This window comes from Lepidochelys olivacea (assembly GCF_965140295.1).
Source record: "Lepidochelys olivacea isolate rLepOli2 genome assembly, chromosome: 9".
NCBI classification, from domain to species: domain Eukaryota; kingdom Metazoa; phylum Chordata; order Testudines; family Cheloniidae; genus Lepidochelys; species Lepidochelys olivacea.
The window spans coordinates 100,178,341-100,188,791 of record NC_140419.1 but is presented as its reverse complement, the minus strand read 5'-3'; the positions used below and the strand labels follow the sequence as shown (position 1 = coordinate 100,188,791).

Here is a 10,451-nt window from a genome sequence, read left to right as displayed (position 1 = left end):
GAATGTTTTCTCTAACCAGACTAAATTAACCTCACCATTTCTTTTTCAGGTCCTGAAACATACATTGACAGCCAGCTGCTACTTTCACAGGACATCTCAGCAATCATCACCAGTGAAGCCAGCTTACAGAAGTCAGCAATAAAATGGAAATTACGAGCACTCCCATAAGCCAATGCTTAAGCAGGAAGTCTTGGCAGCTGTGACAGACATACCGTTAAAGTGGAAAGCTGAGTTGGGCAGCTGGGATGGACATTGTGGGAGCTTTGTTAAGAGAGTGAGAGTTCATATATTGAGTGCCCCATAGGTCTGGTTAGTGGGGAACTCAGCACATAGTTAAAGTCTATTTGACTAGCGGCAATTCATTTGGATAATGATATTTGCAGGTGACTTTTGAGAGGTCATTTGCACCTAATGAAGTCAGAATCGCACTGCAACTATCACCATAGGTCACTAGAGATAAAGATGTCACCAATGCAGTATTGGTAGTCCTCATCCAGTGAATTGGTGCACAGGAATTCAGGCCTCCTTTTATGTTGTAAGTGCCTAACTAGTATTAATACACAGGATATTTCAGATAGAGGCAGTAACCCCTGGTTAAGCATACTGATGTAACATACAGAGATTATTTCACATAAAGGTGCCTATTTCTAATACATTAAGTACTCATGTGCTGTTGGGGCCACACACTTTCTCTCAGTAGAGGCTGCAAGACATTTCAAGGTTAGACCAACTAATTTTACAGTGCTTGTGGCAGCTTAATCTCCTCATTTAAACACAACAGTTAACCACCTCAATTAAATATGAGCGTTCAACCCACCTGCTCTGTATGGCCATGATTGAGGTTTTTCTTTATTTTTTCTCACTGGACGATGCAAGTTGTACAACACTGATCTTGTTTTTCAGGCAGGGACGCATAGTTCATTTGTCTGACGATCTCGGCAAACAGTTCATCCACCATGGTTTTACTCTTGGCCGACGTTTCCATGAATGGACAGCCCCACTCCTGAGCCAAAGCTCTGCCTTCTGCAGATAAGACCTCCCTCTCAGATTCCAGATCCACTTTATTCCCCACTAGGATTAGAGGAACTTTTTCATATCTCTTCACTCGGACAATCTGGTCCCTCATTGGCTTGATGTCCTGATTAAACAATCCAACTGGTTAATACACTTTTAGTACTAATCATATTTTAAAATAGTAATCACAAATGATTGCTGTAAAAGTTAACACTGGTTCTAGGAAATAGCTCACTGCAAAAACAAGTGTTTTAACAAGCCCATAGATCTTATGTCTAACTGAAAACAAACATAACAGCTTATGAAAAATTCCTAAATGGATACCTTGGATTTAGACTAGGGTGTGTCTAAAATTCAGAAATTTATCCTCCATCTGTAATGCACATTCTTCAGGGCACATGGCACTTCCTGTGTGTTTAGAAAATGCACTGCTGCAATGTAAAATTACCTCTCATTTCTCAGAAAACCTTTTGGTTAGGATTGGAGCTGGTCAGGAATTGACAAAACAGTTTTCCATTGGAAAATGCTGATTTGTCAAAACCAGAACTTGTTGAGAAGGTTTCTTAGGTCTAGGAAAGAATTTCCAGCCACACTGAGAATAGCCTGGTGGTTATGGCAATCACCATCCCAGGTGAACTCCCTAGCATAGGGGTAATTTTCTGTGCAGAGTTTCAAAAGGTCTCAGTTACATTCTGATGAAGAACCAGAAAAACTGAAAACTCAAACATTTTCATAGGCTGGGTGACCATTTTTTTTGCCCAGCTCTAGTTAAAATAAAGGCAGATTTTGTATAAATTAACTTAAAGTTTGGAACTGAACTAATTTTCTGGTCCTCAGCAGGATTTTCTACAAAAAGAGAAGTTCGCCTTTAAACTCATGACCGAAACTGAAGTCTACATTACGCATCTACGTTAAGTGATCACTTACACAGATGGGAAACTTGTGGCCAGCCTACTGCCTATGAAAGTTAATTAAATTTTTAACTCACTATCCTCTCCCGCATATTAGCGGCATGCTTAAAAGTGTTCACTGTGAACACACTTGGTTATGCCTAAATGACAAATTTAGATACAATAAAGACACGTTTTAATATTCTGTGAAACCCAATAATCCTGTAGTCTTCCCAAAAGTGAAAAAGGAAGAGACGTTTATATACCATACTCTTGAAAGTTTAGATCCACTTCCTCCACCACCTCAGATTTAAGATTTTAATTTGTTACAATAAATAAAGGTTTACAATTTCTTGCAGGGTTGTAGGAGAGACACAATTAAGTGCTTGAAGCTGCCACTGGTAATGGAACTTCACAGAGAGATTTACATCCACACTGTTCTGATTAAATGTGCTAAAAAAGAATGAAAACCAAGCAACTGAAGTAGCATATATTAATCCACTCTTAGATTTTTTTTCTTAACTACATGCCTCAATTCTTGAGGGAAAACCTCCCAACTCCTAGATGAGAGCTGATCATAGGCAGGAGAGAAACACCCCAGCATGAGGATTGTAGTTCCTTTGCAAGGGAAAAAAATCTCTAACTTGAATACAATTTATCTAGGTAGGTACCCTCATCTAAGATAATGTTCAGCCTTCAACTGAAACACTCTGCCTTAGTGGGGGTGTAAAAGGTTTTGCCAAGCAGCTGGACTACACCCAGCACAAGCAACCTAATTCAAGCCAACAAACAAGTTCCAAATCCCTGTTGCCAAGTCCAGTCATTTCCCACAGATACAAGCTGCTTATTACCAGAGGCAGTTTAGGCCAGTTACAGGTTGAGGGACTTTTTTGCTTCTTGTCAGTTTTTGCAATGCAAGTTTGTGGGTTGAATTTCGTTTTCACATGTGACCTGTCCTTCCCATGAACACACCACCCACACAGTGCCAGCATCACGCTTATGGCAGCTTGTTATATAGAGAGGGAAAAAAGGATCAGGGTTTATTAGCAAGATTCACAAGTTATAAGGTAGCAAGTTCAGTTCAGAAAACGGCCAACCTACCCGCCCTTATGAGAGTAACCGGCAAAATATTGCTTTCCAAAGAGCAGTGTTTAAAAGCACACCACGGGTCAAATCTAACCCCAAATTCGGGATGGACAGACATTTATTTTTAAAGATGACTGAAGACAAGTGCTTTATTTACCAGAGTCCAAGGGGAATAGTTTTGCAACCCGAGTATTGCAGCTTCCTGCGAGGGCTCGGCAGTTTTCCTCGGTTCTACCGACAGCAAAAAGGTCACCAACCCCCCCCCCCCCCCCCGCTTAACCTGCTTTTGATATGAATAAATACAAGGCGGGGGATTGGGCGACAGGGGACGGGCCACTTGTTCTGTTCACGCCTTCTGGGGCCCCCGGCCCCGGCGGGCGGGCAGCACGCGGGCCCCCGCACTGGACTCGGGACCCGGGCGGGGGCCGCGCTGGACTCGGGACCCGGGCGGGGGCCGGGGCCGGGGCGGGGGGCCGGGGCCCGGGCCGGGGCCGGGGGGTTACCTGGAAGCTCTGCTGGTTGACCAGGCTGTAGACCAGGATGAAGCCCTGGCCGTTCTTGATGTAGAGGTCCCGCATGGAGGCGAACTGCTCGGTGCCGGCGGTGTCCAGGATCTCCAGCACGGAGGGGGACGAGTCCACCTCGATCTCCTTGCGGTAGAAGTCCTCGATGGTGGGGTCGTACTTCTCGATGAAGGTGCCCGTGACGAACTGCACGGTCAGGGCGGACTTGCCCACGCCGCCGCTGCCCAGCACCACCACCTTGTACTCCCTCATGGGGCCGGCGGGGCGGGGCGGGCGGTCACTGGGCGGCCGGGGAGCGCATCGCCCCGCGGCCAGGGGCCCCGCCGCCGCCGCCGCCGCCGCTGCTGCTGCCCCGGCCCGGAGGCCTCAGGCCGCGGCTAGGCCCGGCCCGGCGCGGGGCGCGGGGGGGGAGGGGAGGAGAAAGTCGTTGGCGGCTGGCCCGGCCCGCGCCCCCCGGCCTCACTCCACGGCCCGGCCTGGGGCCGCCCGGAAGGGTTTCAGCGCGGCACCGGCGGGCTGCGCGAGCGAGGGCCGCCCCCGCGCACTTCCGCACAGGGGGAGCCCCGGCGCCGCGGTTCCGGGCTGAGAGACCCGGCCGGGAGGAGGGGGGGGGGGACCGTGAACGCGGTGACACCGCCCCGCCCCCACCCCGCCCGAGGGGGGGACCGTGAACGCGGTGACACCGCCCCGCCCCCACCCCGCCCGAGGGGGGGACCCTCAACGCGGTGACACCGCCCCGCCCCCACCCCGCCCGAGGGGGGGACCGTCAACGCGGTGACACCGCCCCTCCCCCACCCCGCCCGAGGGGGGGACCGTGAACGCGGTGACACCGCCCCGCCCCCGCCCCCACCCCGCCCGAGGGGGGGACCGTGAACGCCGCGACACCGCCCCGCCCCCACCCCGCCCGAGGGGGGACCCTGAACGGGGTGACACCGCCCCGCCCCCACCCCGCCCGAGGGGGGGACCGTGAACGCGGTGACACCGCCCCGCCCCCACCCCGCCCGAGGGGGGACCCTGAACGGGGTGACACCGCCCCGCCCCCACCCCGCCCGAGGGGGGGACCCTGAACGGGGTGACACCGCCCCGCCCCCACCCCGCCCGAGGGGGGGACCGTGAACGGGGTGACACCGCCCCGCCCCCACCCCGCCCGAGGGAGGGACCGTGAACGCGGTGGCACCGCCCCGCCCCCACCCCGCCCGAGGGGGGGACCGTGAACGGGGTGACACCGCCCCGCCCCCACCCCGCCCGAGGGGGGGACCGTGAACGGGGTGACACCGCCCCGCCCCCACCCCGCCCGAGGGGGGGACCGTGAACGCGGTGACACCGCCCCGCCCCCACACGCGTCCTCACGGGCGTGGCGCCGCCCCTCCCCCAGGCTGGGCGGGCCCCGGGGCTCGGTGTGGAGCGGGGTGAAGCGCCCCAGGGCTGCGGTTCAGTCCTCGCTGGTCCTTCCTCTCCCAGCGGCCGGGGGCTCCGTGGCACCAGCCGGCCCCGCGGCCTGCTCCCGGGCCGGCCCCGCCGCTGTGTCTGGCGGCGAGAGCGGCGAGCCCAGCCCCGCGCGCAGGCTGCGGGAAGCGCCTGTTTCCCTTCGAGCTCCGGCGGTCCGCGAAACCGGGTCTCGAACGCCTGGCCCGCCGGCGCCTCAAAAGCTCCAGCTCCAAACTTCAGCTCAAAAGCAGCTGCCCTTCTTTTAAAATCCCCTTTAAACCAAACTGCGGGGGGGGGGGGGAGAGACTCAGGCTTGTTGGACAAAACTCAGATTTTCCAGTTCATGAGAAATTCTGATTTTGCAACAAGGATCGGGGGGTAGCCGTGTTGGGCTGTATCCACAAACACAACAAGGAGGCCGGTGGCATCTTAAAGACGAGCAGATTTATTTGGGCATAAGCTTTCGTGGGTAAAAGCCGGCTTCTTCAGATGCGTATTGCAACATTTCCTGCAAAGTAGAAATCCTGAAAACAATTCATCTTGCAAATACCAAGTTGGTGTTCCACAATGGAATATACTCCCCAGGACCCACCGCCCCCGCTGAAGTTGACGTTATTGTCAGTTTCATGAGTAGCCATGAAACCACAAAACTATCCCATTCAGTCTGCTCCTGGAACTCCCAGAGTCTGTAGATCAGGAGTAGCCCTGGGGCTGAGGATCCTAGGGTTTCCAGATTCCTGGGCCAGCTGGCCCCCAAGGCTGCCTGCTTGCGCACGGGTCAGCCCAGGAGTCTGGAGAGCTGGCAGGAGTCGTGGTGGGACTGCCCTGAAGCTGCAGAACCAGTCCCAGGACCTCCAACCTTTCAGCTCTGCAGCACACCGTCTGGAAGCTATGAGAGCCCCAGCTCAAATCAGGGTTCTCAAGGCTCCCTGCTGTAGAGCTGGGAGCCTAGATTTGAGAGCCCTGGGCGAAGCTGGGGTTGTCTGGGCTTCCAGCTGTGGATGGGGGAGCTGAGCACTGACTAGAGCCAGCAGGTCCCCCAGGGCTGCATGGCAGGGAGTCTGGAAACTGGCTGGAAGCCTTGGCATAGCAGTGCTGCCCTGGAGCTGCAGATCCTGCAAACTCAGGCTCACTGTCTGTGGAGCAGTCCACATGGCCTGGCTGACTTGGAGTTGTGGACCCTGGAAAGCCAGAGTCCCCAGCAACCTGCCAGGGGAACAGAACTGTTGGAAACCTGCCTCTGATTCAACAAAAGTTTGGTAAGCTGGACTCACTTTTGCAAGACATTTCAGGTTTCATTTTCACACCAGCTCTATTTTTGAGTGCTTGAGGTTGGCAATTTTACCAACGCCTCCCTCACCCTGCAGAGGGGAACTCCCAACAGTGCAACATTGACATCTCCTTCCACCCCATAGGGGGACCCCAAACACTGTGACACAGACAACTCCCCCAGCCAGGAGAGGGGTGAGGCCCAAACCCTCCCATGCGCTCATTCAGTGAAGGTGTGATTACCTGGCAAACTGTGGGCACAATGCCAAAGCCTGGGAAGGGCTGAGCCCTCATGTCCTGCCTCACCCCTTCCACTCAGCATTATATACGCCTCCCTCCTCCTAGTGCTTATCCTTCCTGGCTCCTTCGCCCTTATGCTGTACATAGGACTGGGCCCTTCCTAATTTTTCCTCAGACTTTGGGCAAAAGCAGAACACAAACAGAAGTCACATTCAGTACTTGTTCCTGGCAAAGCTACCCTGACAGTCTCCAGCATTACTGGGGTTGCCATAGACCCCGGATGAACACACCTTCCTATCCCTTCAAGGGGCCACATGTTGTTGGCAAGCACGGACTAAACACCAGAGCGCGTACAATGTCACAGCGCTGCGCCCTTCGCCGACACCCTCCACACCTCTGCAGAACACAACAAATGACCAGGGACTGCAGCGGCATGGTCAGAAAAACTGGATTTTTTTTTCCCCTGTCGAATTTTCTGCTGTAAAAGAAACCCGGTTGAAAGATTTTGGTAAAAATAGTTTGACTTCCCTCAGACATTTTCTATATAAAATGAAAATTTTAATTTAGTTTCAATCTCAAATGCCATTTTATTTGGTCTTTTTTTAACTGAAAATTTTCTTATTGCTTAATTATGTTTCCCCTCCTCTTTTTGTCCTTTCCCCGTTTTTAACTGAAAAAAGGAGCAAAGTAAAAAAGTGGAAGAAAGTGGAGAAAAAGCACTCTTCAAACCTTTTTATTCTTTAAAAGAGTAAAATGTGTTATTAACTCAGTTACACTTTTTACTATTTAAATAGTAAAAAGATGTGAAAAAATAATTTTCCTTCCACATTCTTACTGGTTTCCAACTGGAATGTTTTTCTGTGAAAAATTTCATTTTCAATGAAACACTAATTTCCCATTAAAAGAAATTTTCACTAGAAACTTTTTCACCAGCTCTATGCTGCAGTCCTCACACAGGCAAAATTTACCACAGAGATATGGATGAGAAATGAGGCACTGCTTTTTTCCTATTTATAACCTTGTTACCTTTTGGTTTAACATACTAAATCAGAGTGAACTCAGGAGCCGGCAGAGACAAGCTATCATTTTAGAATAGGGCTGTAAAACTAACATTCCTTTGGTATATAGGATTTATACAAGATGCCAGGTAAAATTTGGAATTCCAAATACTTCTTGAGGAGATGAGATTAGATGCTCTCTGGTTCTAATTCAACTCCCAGATAAAACCAATGAAAAGATTCCTATTGACGTCAGTGGAAATTGGATCAGGCCTTCTCTGAAGATATAACATTCTTTGGCATATTAAAGATTATATACCTGTATCTCTGTGGAAACCTGATTGTTTCTAGATGGCTGCACCCTCTCACGCTCACAGGTTTTCACAACAATTTTTATGCAGCAGGACTAGGAAACTTTTACACCCTATATTTATGTTAACCAGCTGCACCATTAATACCCCCATTAAGGTAGGCAGATCTATGAATCTACACCTGCATTGACTTTGACCTCAGGTCAGGAGCCATTAACTCAGTGCATTATGAAAACCACTAAGGCTGAAGGGAAGCAATCCTTGGTAACTAGTTCAGGATGATAGCATGGTGGAAAATGGTTTTGTCCTGTCTGCACAGGCCATATGCAGTCAGGGCACTATTCATTACACGACAATCCACATATTGAGTTTGCATTGATTAGAACGTGTTTGCTGACAGTGGAGTTAGCAGGGTGAATAGGTTCTCAGCATAGTGCTGAGACTTGACCCTTTCGCTTTTTTGCTTTTATTATTGTTTCTGTATGAAAAGTCTGACAGAATCGATACAAAATAGCATTAAAAATAAACTGGTGTTGTATGGCTCTAGGAAATTATTTGTTTGATGACTTGAGTTTTGTTACCTTTCTTTCTCTCCTGATTTACAGGAGCTGTCCTGGAAGACATAAACTCAAGAGACGCTAGGTGTCAGTAAAGGATTTAAAAAAAAAAGCAACTGAAGGCTGAAAATCTGCAGAAATGACCTTCCACAAGACTGCAAATTACAGTATTAGCCATTGTTTGGCAATCAGTGGGATTTCCCAGACAAAGCACTTCTCCTGTACATGTTGTTATGAAAGTACGATTGTACTCTTCCATCCCACCGAGGAATTGACTGGAAAATCACAAATAACTGCCACTTCCACGTTTAACCAAAACTCTGTCCCTTTTTCACACATTCAAATGTTACCTTGGGCTAAAGGTTTCTAGCATTCAGAGAAGAATCCTTTTACTACATCAACACACGATTTTGTTAGTTTCTGGACACTAGAAAGCTCTGCTGGACAATAGCTAAAGAGTGAGCCTTCGACCCTATGGAACATGCAGGTTCTATCTCTTTCCTCTACCCTTTGTCTGTCTTGTCTATTTGACTGTGAGCTCTCTGGGGCAGAGACTGTCTATTACTCTATGTTTGTACAGCACCTATCACAATGGGGTTTGTTCTTGGTCAGTTCCTATGAAGAACAGGAGAGTGTTCTCCTGTCAATTAAAAAACAGCAATTAAACTGTCCTGATGATGGCCATGCTCCATGGTCACAGTGCATAAGTAGTTATGTTTTACCTGTACATTTTATTCCTTACACTAAGAGAATAAGGACATTATATGGGCCAAACTCAGTGGGGACTTCTAGTTAGTGGAACCAATCTGCTGTCCTGCTCAGCATGTAAATTATACCAAGGTTTAGAGTCACCCCCATTTATTACTTACATGTATCTGAGACCCACTTACATATTACCCCTGAATTTGTTCCACTGAGTGTATTGCTGGAGTGAGTACAAACTGAATAGCTGAAAAAGTAGCCAGCTAGGAGATATAAGAAGGTGTTAGTTAAAACAGGCCACTTCCTGCTTCAGCCTTATTATAAATGATAATTTACAAAATACCTAAAGTGTCTTACGCACTTTGACATAGCAAATCAAAGGCACAATCCCATATGGAGGAGCTTCCAGTGTAATTTTAGTCATGATGCAATGTGTAAGAGTAACACAACAAAGGGAGGAGAAAAGGTGAAAGGGAGGACAAGGGTTACAATAAGAAGATTACACGGTCACTTAGGTTCATTGTGTACACGTCTTTGGGGTACTGCTGCTCCGTTACAGGGTTTCTGATGGATGCAGGGGTGGTAAGGGAGAGAAATTGGGGCAGAAAGCATGCTGATGGGTGGGTGTCAAAGATAAAACAAAAGGGAAAAAATAAATCAAGTCTGAAGTCAAAGTAAGTCTGGCTTTACAAAGTCAGCCCAGAGCCTGGACTGAGCATGCTGCATGGCTCGCAGTGCAGGATCAGGGCTCCAGCCACTCAGACACCTTCCTCGAGGTACTTGTAGAGGTGTAAATATCGGTTTAAAAAGTTAACTGGTTAAACTATTGCAATTATATTGTTTAACTGGTTAACCATTAACTGAGGACACGCTGGCTGGCCTGGTGTGGCAGGGGCTGGCGCTGGGGTCCCTCTGGCCGGTGCAGGGTGGCTAGGGCTGGCGTCCCTCTGGGCAGCTGGTGCGGGGCAGCCGGGGCTGGGGTCACTCTGTCTGACCGGCTCGATGTGTCCAGGACTGCTCCGGCTGGCCTGGCGTGGCTCTGACTAGGGTCCCTCCAGCCGGCACAGAGCCGCTGGGGTTAACGGTTAAGGTCAGTTAACGGTAAGCCTAATGCTTACCAGTTAACCTTTTACATCTCTAGGTACTTGGTGTGTAAATTACATCAGCGTCGACTCCCTCAGACCTACTTCCCAAGGTGCCACTTAGACCCTTTTACAACTGACTTCTGAATGACGCTGTGTCTGCCTCCAAAAGCCTCTGAGATGCTATCAAATAGTGTCTCCGATGCATATTGTTAATTTCCTCCAGCTGTGCTTTACAAATACTTGTGAACCGCTTTGAATATGCTGTCCCTATGGAATACATGATGGCGTGAGGTGATGTAAAAGTCTTACCAGCCGGGGTTTGGAATGGCTACATTACTAATGACTAG

The 10,451-nt window shown here is 49.7% G+C and overlaps 1 protein-coding gene and 1 long non-coding RNA gene across 2 annotated transcripts; one reads left to right on the top strand and one right to left on the bottom strand.

The window, feature by feature from the left end:
* Window positions 1-817: 817 nt before the first annotated feature.
* Window positions 818-4,126, bottom strand: RAP2C (RAP2C, member of RAS oncogene family). The gene is made up of 2 exons (XM_084639103.1): window positions 3,494-4,126; window positions 818-1,138 (listed from the first exon to the last, which is right to left on the bottom strand). The coding sequence occupies exons 1-2, from the start codon at window positions 3,764-3,766 to the stop codon at window positions 860-862; spliced, it is 552 nt and encodes a 183-aa protein (XP_084495229.1). The 5' UTR covers window positions 3,767-4,126; the 3' UTR covers window positions 818-859.
* On the top strand, window positions 3,551-8,988 carry LOC311526253. The gene is made up of 2 exons (XR_014712974.1): window positions 3,551-3,686; window positions 8,366-8,988. It is a non-coding gene; the product is annotated as an uncharacterized lncRNA (long non-coding RNA).
* Window positions 8,989-10,451: the final 1,463 nt, after the last annotated feature.